The following is a 13,130-nucleotide window of genomic DNA, read 5'->3' on the forward strand; positions in this document are numbered from 1 at the left end:
TTCCTGTGTAAGCTTCAGCATCATACTTCCTAATAGGGATGTGCGAAAGTCACTTACCTTTTCGAAGGGGTGATTAGCGAAATCCTAACCTGGCTGGCTCTGCTGCATGGCAACTCAATGGAGCCGCCGGTCGGGTGCATTCACAGGCATGCGGAGCCTGCGGACACAAATGGCAGTGGCTACAGCGGCCGCCATTTGCGTTCCTGTTTTTTTTGCCATGATAGGCTATGTAAATATTTACATAGCCTACCACGGCCTCCGCAGGGACGCAAATGGCGTCCCTGCGTTAGCCGTGATAGGCTACGTAAGTATTTATGTAGCCTATCATGGCAAAAATGGGGGAGCGAATGGCGGCCGCAGATGTGGCCGCCATTCGCAAAGCAGCACAAACGGCACCAGGTAAGTGCTCTGTTTCATGCGCCTTTTGTGGGGTGGGGGGTGGGGGGGCTTCGTTCTGCCACAGGTTTCGGGGGGCTGAATGCACTGGCATTCGGCCTCACTGAGATCTGTGGCGGAATCCTCTGACATCCCTACTTCCTAATAAAGGAAGTCCTTCTGTCCTTCTGCCTGCATACAACTGAACACCAAAATCCAAGATGGAGTCCAGGGTTATGCTAAAGTTCATTAGCCCAGATTGATGGCTGGGAAAGGGAGGAGTTGGCAGCTCATCATGGCAGAGCGGGGATGGGCAATTCGGCATTGCTGGATGAAAGGACTCATTTGTCTGAAGTTATAACATCTTGCAGGAAAAGAGGACTTCTTAGGATGGTCCACCACAAAAGATCTATGAATGCTTTGGGGGGAGTGTTTGCTTGGCACAGCTAGAGCTCTTGCCGAAGCCCAAGTCTCACTGTCACAACTATGTGTCCCCTCTGGTACTGTGGAGCTGAGACGTCTCCATGGATTTCAGGATAGCTTTGGAGTCGGAGTTTGGACTACGAAGCAGGCTGGATAATGACTTGAGCACAAGTGATGCGAGGATCAGAATAAATGTGACCGCACACTGGTGAGAGCACATAATCATGCTTACCATGTGGTGGTTGTGGCAGCCGAGAATGCCTTCTTCTTGGCCATCATTGCACCCTCAAGTCAATGGATATTACTTTAGTTGTCGGGGTCTGCCCTGGGCCTCTGTGAAGCTGAGCACCTGAATCCAAGGTTCACACCATGGCGCTAGTACTGTAGGCTGAAATTGATGCTGGGAGAAGTCTAAGACCTAGCATGCTCACCAGGTGTTTTTGACTGGAACTCCCCTCATCCTAACCTGTGCCACTGGCTATGGTGCTTGGAATGATGGGATTTACAGTGCGACACCATTGGATTGCATTAGGTGGGGGAAAGCAGGTCTGTGTCAATTATACCAGGGGTGATGAACTTGACCAGGTACCACTAAAGTCCCAGCCCTAAAACGTACAGGGCCCTGCTGCCCAAGAGGAGGTGCAAGAGGTGTGATGGCCATGGATTCTTGAGCCCTCCACTAGCAGAAGGGTAAGTCTGATTGTGATGGTGCTGAAGCCTGGCAGATAGGTCTGCGCCTTCAGTGGGCAAGAGGGGGATTAGGGATAGATGGACTCATCTCTGTCCGGGGCACGGGGAGCTCAACAAGCTCCACCCCCACTCGCGTGGCCTGGACCCACTCCGCAATCCTCCCTGCGCAGCCTGCCCACCCACCAAGCAGGCCCTCCTCCGTGCACAAAGGACCCCGGCAGTCAAGCCCTTGTACTTCATGCACACAAGGGCTTGACTGCTGGAGCCCTCAGTGTAGCACACACCCCAAGTGTGCTATCCTTCTCCTCCTGAGGAGGACAGGGCTAGATGCTTGGGCACTGCCGGGGGCCCTCCTGCCCGCGCCAGTTGTCAAGGGCTTCTTTGACAGCCGGCAGAGGCAGGACGAGGCCTCGGTGTGGTGCACCCCCCGAGCTCTCTAGCCTCTCCTCCTCCTGGGGAGGACAGGGCTAGAGCGCTTGGGTGCACATTGACTCCCTGAACACACCACCAACATGCCTCCACTCACCCTTCCTATTTACTCTGATATGAACCTCGGGTCACATAGGAGGGGAGACTGGTACTGGAGGAGATACGCTGGTGGGACAGGTGGGCAGGAAAGTTCAGTGGTGGAGCCCACACACTGCATGCAGAAGCAGCGGGGTTCAATCCACAGCATCTCCAGCTCGGGTTGGGAAAGACTCTCATCTGACACCCTGGAGTGCCACTGCTACTCAGTCTAGTCCAGGAGCAGGCAATGTGGCACTGCTGGGCAGCACAGCCCCTTCAGGCGCCTTTCTGCTGAGGTGCCCTACCTCTCCTAATTTTAATTTTTCTTATGTTGATGTGACAAAATTTTGTACGGGAAGCTATAATTCCTCCAAAGCAATGTGAGGGTCTCTACATGCTGCCATCTTCATGTGGGTCTCAGAGACCTTCTTAGGAAATGGGGGTGCCAGGGGGCTGCAGGCTGGTGCTTTTATCTGCAGTGTGGCCCAGTGCAGACAACGCTGACCTCGGTCCAAGGCAGCTTCCTTCAACGCCTTTTTGAGTTTGGGGGCAACTGCATAAGTTCATTTCATCTAGCTGGGGACGTTTAGCTGTGGAACTGTTCCAGGCTCAAGTTCATCCCTGTCGTTAAAGACTTGTGTGAACTGTGCTTCCCACCTTCCTGTCGAACTTCGGGCCTCAAATCCTTCAGGTATCATGTTGGTCCTATACTGCAATATCTTTAACATGGTGGCTTCTATGTCTGCCCAAAATTGTTATCTGATATCCGGCTATCAGTTTGTACAGCAACTGTTTGTATTGCTGCCGACTTGAATGTTGTAGGGTCAAACTACAATTTTAGTTGTATCTTTTTTTCAGGTGCCTATGGCAATTCACCCTCCACTTCACTTTGGTTGGCTTTCGGTGTCTTAATGGTTGCCCCAAAAAGATTTGCCTGGTTTGAGGAACAGGGAGGGGTGCTGGTGTGGATAATGACCCAGTACCCAGAGCTTAATTTCTGAACCAAGAGATACCAAGCAACGATCTTAGAGATGGCCACATTCAGTTCTATTCCCCCCACCAAATCCGGAACAAGAGTATCAAGCTCTACCTGGGCATTGCTATGTTTTGCATTTCTGGAATTGCTCTTGGTCCTAACACCTGGTTGCTCTCAGGTCCTGAATGCTAGTTGAGCCTGTTTGCAAATGCCTGACTCTCCTTTGCCCTTAGTTCATGGGGACACCCCCACGTCTGCTCTTGGAAGAGTCAGAAGGGGAGCAAATCCTGAGATGGTGGAGGGCAATGAACTGTGTGGACAGGAGGAATCCTTCAGGACATGGTCCACGAAAGTCTTCATGGCAGCCTTCTTCCATTTGGCCCTTTGGGGGAGCAGGGGGAGCTTTGTGGGAGGGTCTTTTGGCCTCGGGACCAGGACACTTGGGAAAGTTGCATGGCTGGCACTGTGAGCTCCAAGCTGCCTGCGGTATGGTGTGCATGGACAGTACTGCCAAGACATCCATCAGAAAGCAAAGCAGTGCCTCTCTTTGGGAGGGCAGAAAAGAACAATGGAGAGAACATCTCTAATAGTCCCCAATAATAGTCTTCAGACACATGTAGGAAGAAAGCCAGACTATGAAGCACATGGTCTTTGATGTCTATGTACTAATGCCCAGGGTATGGGAAACAAACAGAATGAACTTGTACTCTTAATACAGGAGGGAAATTGTGACTTGATAGGTGTAACTGAAATTGGTGGGATGACTCCCATGGCTGGAATACAGCAACTGAGGGATATAACTTGTTCAAAAAGAACAGGAGGAACAGAAAGGGAGGTGGGGTTGCACTGTTTGTGAAAAATACATATCTCTGCACAGAAATACAGGAGGAGGAGCTTGGTAGCCCCATCGAGAGCATTTGGGTTAAAATGACTTCTGCTTGGAACCAATATCGCTCTGGTAGCATCCCACAGGCTCTCCATGGGAGCTTTCTCAAACAGCTTTTTAAAAGGTTGAAAAACCTTTTCATCTCCCCCCTGGAATTAAAAAGGAGGGCAAGGCAGCTCTGGATAACATCTTGGAGAAAAATACCCCCCACAAGATAGTGGGGGGGCTGGATTCCAGGATTATCTCCCCAGAGCTTTACCAATGCAAAAAGCTGTTCTGAAACTCCTATTTCATAGGAGAAAACAGGGCTGACGTGTTCCATAATAATATATGCTTTAAGAAATATCAACAACTCCTGAGGGATGATTTAAGAAATAGTAACAATATTTGAGAACATCTCAGGACCTGCAAGATGTGTTTGAGAGAAACATGACTACACCGCGGGGAAGAAAGGGGCTGGCATCACCGCCAACTCCCCCCATACCTACGGTGTCAAAAGTTTGAAAACAGAAGATATAGGGGAATTATTTACTCTGATATAGACTTTGTCTTCACAATTTATTAGGGATGGATGAAAGGGACTTATCTCATCCCACAGCTTGCTTCGTGGTGGGGGGAGGCGCTTCGGTTCTCCCCCCGAAGCTCAGGCGAGGGGGGGGAGGCACCCCACCTCGCCCAGCCGAAATTCAGGCTGGGGGGGAGGCGCCCCATCTCCCGCCGGCGAAATTCAGGCCGGGGAGGAGCGCCCCGTCTACCCGGCCACGAAAAAAAAAGTAAAACACACACACACACACACACACCCGTGATAGGCTATGTAACGATTTACGTAGCCTATCATGGCTAGATTTCCAAAGTCAGCCGTGATAGGCTATGTAAATCGCCATGTAGCCGATCACGGGTGACTTTGAAAAAAAAAAAGCGCGTACACAAATGGCGGCTCCCATGGGGACCGCTATTTGCATTCCTTATTTTGGCACGTCTAGTCTACGTAAAGATTTACGTAGACTACGGCGAAAATAAGGGCAACGCAAATAGCGTTCCCTTATTTTCGCCGTAGTCTACGTAAATGTTTACGTAGACTAGACGTGCAAAAATAAGGAACGCAAATGGCGGCACCCCATGTGAGCCGCCATTTGCGTACGCACTTTTTTTTTTTCAAAGTCACCCATGATAGGCTACATGGCGATTTACATAGCCTATCACGGCTGACTTTGGAAATCTAGCTGTGATAGACTACGTAAATCGTTACGTAGCCTATCACGGGTGTGTGTGTGTTTGTTTTTACTTTACTTCTTTTTTTGCAATGGTGGTAGCGGCACCCGGTCGGGAGACTGGCCGCCGCCCCCGCCCCCGCCGAAATGCTGCCAAAACGCCGCCGGGACCCACCGCCGAGAGGGCATTCGCCGAAGGTGAGTCCCATCCCGGGGGGGTGGGGGGCCGGCGGAGAATTTCCCCAACACTTTCGGGGGTCCGAATGCGTCAGCACTCGGCCTCCCGAAGATTCGTGGAGACATTCTCCACCAACCCTACAATTTATGGAGGAAGCCAAAAGGTTGGATTTAATCCAAAATTCCATCACTGCCTTGCAAGGAGCGGTGGATCTAATTAATCCGTCATGGCAAAAAATGGAGATGAAAATTAACGAGCTAGAAGACCAAATGGCTGGGAATGAAACTACGACACAAGTATGTTTGAAAAATGTCTGCAACAGAATTTCTCAACTGGAGGCCTTTACGCAAAGATCCAATGTACGTATTATTGGGATTAAAAATCTGTCTAATGATGTAAAATTGCCTATTTTTGTGGATAAACATTTGCATGAGATACTCCCTATTTCATCTGATTATTTACTTGATATTGAGCAGGCATTTCATGTGCCAAATGCTAAAGGGACTGACTATACCATCATAATCCAATTTGCAAAAGTCTCCACAAAGAATATCCTGGGTTTGGCAAGAGAGGGTGGAAGCCTTTCCTGGAAACAAGATAAAGTTATGTTATTTCCAGATTACATCAAAGAGGTGGCAAATCAAAGAAGGCAATTTATCAAAGCGAAAAATATGGCAAAAGAAATGAACTTACAATATTACTTAAAATATCCGGCTACACTTTGTATTGTGTCTGAAGGTCAGATGAAAAAGTTTCTAAATCATGAAATGGCAGAGGCACGTAAAAATGCATGAGCTTTCTGTCACAACCCCATGAACTGGAATCTTTAAACAAGCTTTGTTAACTGTTTGTGTTTAGTGCATGATGCAGGCTAGGTCAGAAGATAAATGATTATACATATATTCATTTATTCTCTTTCATCTTTCTTTTTTTCATGCTTTTCTTTAATTTTTTATTTCAAAATAGATACAGTATGCTGTATTTAAATTTATTGTTTGAGGGTAATTGTGCACATGTATTTATATATAAAATATATTACTGATTGTTGAGGGTTTATTTTAAGTTTTATTATTATATAACACTATATTTATTTTTATTATCATTATTATTATTATTACTATTATTAATAATATAGGCTACTGGGAATGAACTGTAGACCTGTTTCTTTGATATAAGATTGATGATATGATATTGAAATGTAAGGTTATTTATTAAACTGTAAGATTGTTAAGGTTATAGATATAATTTGTAAATAGAATGGCATCGGAGGCCAGGGGGTATTGGAGTTTAAACTTAATTCTTTAAAGGGGAGGGAGAAGGAGAGGGGGAGGGAGGGGAAAAGAATCTTCTTTTCTTTTTCTTTACTTCCTTTCCTCCTCTCTTTTCCTTTTTTTCTTTTTCTTTTCCCTTTCCCTTTTCTTTTTGTTATTGTGGTGTCCTCATCAGAATATTGTATTGTTGGGAAATTGTAGTATTGATGAGGTTGTTGATATTTTTGGTATTGTTTATTTCATTTCTAAAGATAAGATAAAATAAATAAAAATATATTCAAAAAAAGAGAGACAGAGCATCTGAGTTAAAATAAATGGAGCAAAGAATAAAAGGAACATGGTGGTCGGAGTCTACTACCGGCCACCCAATCAAGGAGAAGACAAGGATGAAACTTTTGAAAAGCAAATAGCCAATGTTTCAAAGAAGCATGATGTAGTAGTAATGGGGGACTTCAATTTCCCTGATATTTGTTGGGAGACAAATTCGGCAAAACATGGCCCCTCCAAGAAATTCCTGACTTGTGTTGTGGATAATTTCCTCCTACAGAAAGTAGAGGAAGGAACTAGAGGATCAGCTATCCTTGACTTGATCCTAACCAACAGAGATGACTTAGGGGATCAAGTAGCAGTTACAGGAACTCTGGGGGAAAGCGACCATGTTATACTTGAGTTCTTGGTTCTAAAGGAAGCAAAAGCCAAGTGTAGCCAAACGCACACCCTGGATTTTAGGAAAGCAGATTTTAATAAACTCAAAACAATGATAAGTAAGGTCCCATGGCAAGTGACTCTAATGAGAAAAGGAGTCCAAGATGGGTGGGAGTTTTTAAAAAAGGAAATTCTCAAGGCACAATTACAAACAATTCCAACAAGAAAAAAGGTGGAAGACAACGGAAGAAGCCAATGTGGCTTTACAAAAAGCTTAGAGATTACCTTAAAACAAAAAGGACACATATAGAAAGTGGAAGGAAGGCCAAGCAACAAAGGAAGAGTACAGGCAGGTAGCACAGAATTGCAGGGGTAATGTCAGGAAAGTTAAAGCTGAGAATGAACTGAGGTTAATGAGGGATGCTAAAAGCAACAAAAAGGCTTTCTTCAGATATATACATAGTAAAAGACAGAGGAAAGAAATGGTGGTTCAACTAGTAAAAAAGGATGGAAAATGGATAACAGATGATAAAGAAAAGGCAGAGGTGCTCAGTTCTTACTTTAGCTCAGTCTTCTCCCAAAATAAGGTCTATGAGCCCCCTGGCAAAGGCAAAATACAGGCTGAAGGGGCAGGATTGCAGCTTGAGATCGACAGGCATATGGTCAAGGAACACCACATTACTTTGAATGAGTTCAAATCTCCAGGGCCAGATGAACTCCATCCTAGACTAAGAAAGGAACTGGCAGAAGAACTCTCAGAACCACTGTCTATTCTCTTTGAGCAATCATGGAGGACGGGTGAAGTGCCAGATGACTGGAGGAGGGCTAATGTTGATCCTATCTTCAAAAAGGGTAAAAAGGAGGAACCTGGGAACTACAGACCAGTCAGTCTGACATCAATCCCTGGAAAAATTCTGGAACAGATGATAAAGCAATCACTCTGTAAGACCTTGAAAACAATGCAGTGAAAGCCAACATGGATTTGTCAAGAACAAATCCTGCCAGATGAATCTGATCTCTATTTTTGATCAGGTAACCTCTCTTGTGGACTGTGGGAATGATGTGGACATAATAGACCTCGACTTCAGCAAAGCTTTTGACCAAGTGCCCCATGATATCCTGATGAGCAAACTGGCTCAAAGTTGGTTAGATGAAACAACCATCTGGTGGATCCACAGTTGGCTAGAGAATTGGACTCAAGGAGTGCTTATCAATGGGATCTTCTCAAACTGCAGAGAGGTAACGAGCGGGGTACCGCAGGGCTCAGTCCCAGGCCCAGTGCTCTTCAACATTTGTATTAATGACTTGGAGGAGGAGGTGCAGGAAATGCTTCTCAGATTTGCAATCACACAAAATTGGGTGGGGTAGCTAATACCCTGGAAGACAGAAACAAAATTCAAAGTGATCTTGACAGGCTGGAGTGCTGGGCAGAAAACAACAGAATGGCATTTAATAGGGATAAATGCCAAGTTCTGCACCTAGGAAAAGAAACCAAATGCACAGTTACAAGATGGCCCTGGGCAATCCTTGGCTCAACAATACTACAAGCGAGAAGGATCTTTGAATTGTTGTCGATCACAAGCTGAATATGAGACAACAATGTGATGTGGCTGCAGAAAAAGGCAAAAGCTATTTGGGGCTGCATTAATAGAAGGATAGCTTCCAAATCCTGTGAAGTACTCATTCCTGTCTACTCAGCACTGGTTAGGCCTCATCTGGAGTACTGTGTCCAGTTCTGGGCACTGCATTTTAAGAAGGATGCAGACAAGGATGGAGGGGGTTCAGAGAAGGGCAACGAAGATGATCAGGGGACTGACAACAAAGCCCTATGAAGAGGGACTGAAAGAACTGGGCATGTTTAGCCTTGAGAAGAGAAGACTGGGGGGAGATATAATAGTACTCTTCAGGTACTTGAAAGGTTGTCACAGAGAGGAAGGCTAGGATCTCTTCTCGATCATCCCAGAGTGCAGGACATGGAATAATGGGCTCAAGTTACAGGAAGCCAGAGTCTGGCTGAACATCAGGAGAAACCTCCTGACTGTTAGTGCAATACGACAATGGAACCAATTCCATAGGGAGGTGGTGGGATCTCCCACACTGGAGGAATTCAAGATGAAGCTGGACAGCCACTTGTCAGGGATGGTTTGATTTGTATTTCTGCACTGAGCAGGGGGTTGTACTCAATGGTCTTATAGGCCCCTTCCAACCCAACTATTCTATGCTTCTATGAATATTAGCCTTATGATTCTGGTGGGAAGGAGGTGCTCATGTCAAAACTGTGTAAAGCCAGTGAGTCTGAAGGCCCGGTACTCACTCAGGAGAACCCAGGAAAAGGAGGGTGTGCCTGAGGCCCCATATTTGCCTGAACTTAGTCAAATAAGAATACACCATGAACCCGGCTCAGGGAGTAGAAGGGTCAGTCCAGTGCAGCCTCCTCCTTCAGCTATTAGTACAAGATAACTAATAGCCCTCTGGAAACTCTTGACTGGATGAAGCTCTTCTAGCTTTCAGGCTGCACCCAGTACTGCTGGGGCAAAGGAACATAATGGTTGATCCAGCTCTACTAGTCAACAACTGTTCCACCCTATCTTTGGGTGGGATGCCTGTGACCAAGCCCCACTGATGCCAGGATAAGGACACATCCTGTGGGATGCCTCCATCATCATACAGGCCTTCTTGACCCATTCCAGCTCCCAGTGAAACACATCAACAGAAAGTTATGACACCTGTCTATCCTCAGATCTTGGAGAGGTGTTACCTCCAGGCATCTACTTGATTTACTGAAACTTTAGAATTAAGAGTCACGGAGCTGGAAGGGAACCTGAATCTCTTTGCAATCAGAGTCTTTGTGCTGTAAGGGACTCATGAAAGATAATTCAGAACAACCCCAAACCCATAACAATATACAGCTTTCCATAACTTGAAACAAATAACAAAAACCACTCTACCAAGGCAGTATGAATATGTATAGCATTAATGAAGTTCTTTCAAATGTTTTATTTTAAAATATAATAAATAAGGATCACAATTACTCCTGTAAGGATAAACAGCACAGTGAATTGTGATTGACTCACTGGACAATGAATTGGCAAAGATCCTCCCGCCCTTAACGTATTATACTCACAGATTCTTTCTCCTTATTAAATGATCTTTACAATTGAGATTGGGCCTCAGGAGAATAATGTAGCATTTGGGGAGAAAGAGGCAACCCAGGAGACCAGCACTAGAGGCCAAGATGGAGAAGATCTCCACAGCCACCATGGACTTCCCCTTGGTGCTCAGGTAGGATGGCACAAAGGAAATCCAAATGCTGCAAAAGACCAGCATGCTGAAGGTGATACATTTTGCTTCATTGAAACTGTCGGGCAATTTCCTTGCTAGGAAAGCCACCATGAAACTGATGAGAGCCAAGAAACCCATGTACCCCAGGAAAATGCAAAACATAGTGACCGAGCCTTCATTACATTCCACTATGATCTCTCCAGCCAGGGAGTAGAAGTCTGGAACTGGAAATGGGGGAGAGGTGACCAGACAGACAGCACAGATCACAGCCTGGATGAGGGGACAGGCCAGGACAATGGAGTTTGTTAATTGTCTCCCCAAGAGTTTTCTCGCCATGTTTCCTGGCTTGGTGGCCATGAACGCCAGAACCACTGTGACAGTTTTTGCCAACACAGAAGAAACAGCAACAGAGAAGGTGATGCTGAAAGCAGTTTGTCAAAGAAGACAGGTGACCTTCGTAGGTCAGCCGATGAATAGGAAGAAGCAGAGGAAGCAGAGCAGGAGGGAGAGGAGAGGAGGAGGACGTAGGTGAGGTCTCGGTTGTTGGCTTTGACAATTGGCGTGTCACGGTGCTTAATGAAGATTGCCAGCACTAGAGATGTAATCATTGAAAGGAAAAGGGCTAGAGAAGCTAAAACGAACCCCAGTGTCTCTTGATAGGAAAGGAAGTGGATCTTCTTGGGGATACACTGGTCTTGGTTCTTGTTTGGGTGTTGATCTTCTGGGCACAGGGCACAGCGATCTGCATCTGGAATGAGCAACAAAAATCGAAGCACCTCAAACATGACTCAGATGTTCTTTTTGTCGGGGCCAGTCCAGCCCCCAAAGAAGGAGATGGAAATATCAGTGGTCTAGCTTTTTTTACACCTTTGGTTATTTTTTTCTTTAAGCTTTGGAAATCATAAGCTAGAGTCCAAAGAGGTACAAAATGGGTTTGTTTTCATATGACAGGCCCCTGTATTTGATCGATGTTCAATATTCTGCAAGGAAGAAAATCCAAAATTCTGTCACTTGAAATGTAACCTGGGTTAATGTGAGAATTGAACCACAATTGGTGCTATCTGAATGGGCTAACAAACAAATGCTGTCTGTCATTTTCTTAAGATTATGCACTGTCCCTTCAGGAGATATTTGATGCAGAGGCTGGTGAACATGTTATAGAAATAACTATTGAAAAAAAGGGGCATGTTAGACATTGGAGTAACATGCTCCAATTATTACAAGGATGACAAACCACCTGCCTTGATCACTGTTCTGCCCTAACTGCTTAAGGTCCGATGCTAAAACAACCGAGGCTGGAAACATCGTCTTTAAAAATTATGCATGAAAAGCTGACCCAATGTGAATATGGAAGAAAACCCAACAGATTCTGTTCTTGTGAATATGAGTAACTTACTGGGAGTCATTATTTCATTATGTACATAGAAGTTTTGTTCAGGAAGTTGTGAATACTTTGCAAACAAGTAAACCACAGAGGTATGCACTCCAAAATGGAGTTATGGTTTATATTGAAATCATTCCATCGAGAAATGACAGACTCTTCTCCTTGTCTATGATCTTCCCCTTGGCCCTGCTTCATTCTGACCCCAGTATATTCTGCACTTTTTCATGGCTCAAAGTTTGAGGTACCTGTCCAGTTAGCAATCATCCCCGTCGAACAATGATCACAAGTGTAGCAACAAATGGGCTTCCCCTCTGGAATTTTTCTCTGGTGCCCCGGACAGCACCTCGCCACACATCTCACAAAGGGCATCTTCTAAAAGGGCAAGACAAACTGTTGAGGATTTTCAGGTGAGAGAAATTGCATTCAGCAGGACTCAGAGTTACTAGCAGAGTTTCCCATTACATGATGAATGTTATCAGCCCTTTAGTAGGGACTGACTCTCTTCTGGTTGCCTGCAGTTTAGTAAAAACCATCAAAAAAAGAAGCCCCCAACTGAGTCAGACACTTGGTCGACCTAACCCATTGTTCTCTGCCCTGATTGGCAGCGGCTCTCCAGGGTTTCAGTCAGGGGCATTTTTACAGGACTACATGTGGGGATGTCAGAGAATTCTGCCATGGATCTTGGTGAGGCCGAATGCCAGTGCATTCGGCCCCCCGAAATCCATAGAGGAACGAAGCCCCTGCCCCCCCAACCCACGAAAGGCATGCGGGACAGAGCCCCCACCCCACGAAAGTCGCGCAAAATGGAGCACTTACCTGCTGCCATCCGTGCTGACTTGCAAATGGCAGCCGTCCTGCGGCCGCCATTCGCTTCTTCATCAAAGCCGTGATAGGCTACATAAGTACTTACATAGCCTATCACGGATAACGCAGGGACACCTTTTGCGTCCCTGCGGAGGCCATGATAGGCTACGTAAGAATTTACATAGCCTATCACGGCAAGCAAAACAAACAAACAAACGCATACGCAAATGGCGGCGGCTACGGCGGCTGCCATTTGCATTCCCTTTTTTTTGCCATATTAACCTACATAAATATTTACGTAGGCTAGTACAGTGAAAAAAAAGGGGAACGCAAATACCGTAGTGGGTGCTATTTGCGTTCCTTTTTTTTTTCACCATAATAGCCTAGGTAAATATTTACATAGGCTAAAACGGCAAAAAAAAGGAATGTAAATAGTGCCTACTACGCCATTTGCATTCCCTTTTTTTCACCGTAATAGCTTACATAAATATTTACGTA

At 45.7% G+C, this 13,130-nt stretch overlaps 1 protein-coding gene across 1 annotated transcript in view; it reads right to left on the minus strand.

Annotated features, from left to right (window-relative positions):
• LOC146355658 (vomeronasal type-2 receptor 26-like) overlaps positions 1 to 1,074 on the minus strand; it is a 37,584-nt gene extending 36,510 nt beyond the window's left edge. Inside the window, exon 1 of the mRNA XM_084829957.1 lies at positions 1,031 to 1,074. Within this exon, the coding sequence (XP_084686083.1) occupies positions 1,031 to 1,074 (44 nt within the window). The remainder of the gene's footprint in view (positions 1 to 1,030) is intronic.
• Between the last annotated feature and the right edge of the window lie 12,056 nt (positions 1,075 to 13,130).

This window comes from Heloderma suspectum, chromosome 2, assembly GCF_057233095.1.
Source record: "Heloderma suspectum isolate Gila_16-S chromosome 2, 16-S_ref, whole genome shotgun sequence".
In the NCBI taxonomy this organism is placed as follows: Eukaryota; Metazoa; Chordata; class Lepidosauria; order Squamata; family Helodermatidae; genus Heloderma; species Heloderma suspectum.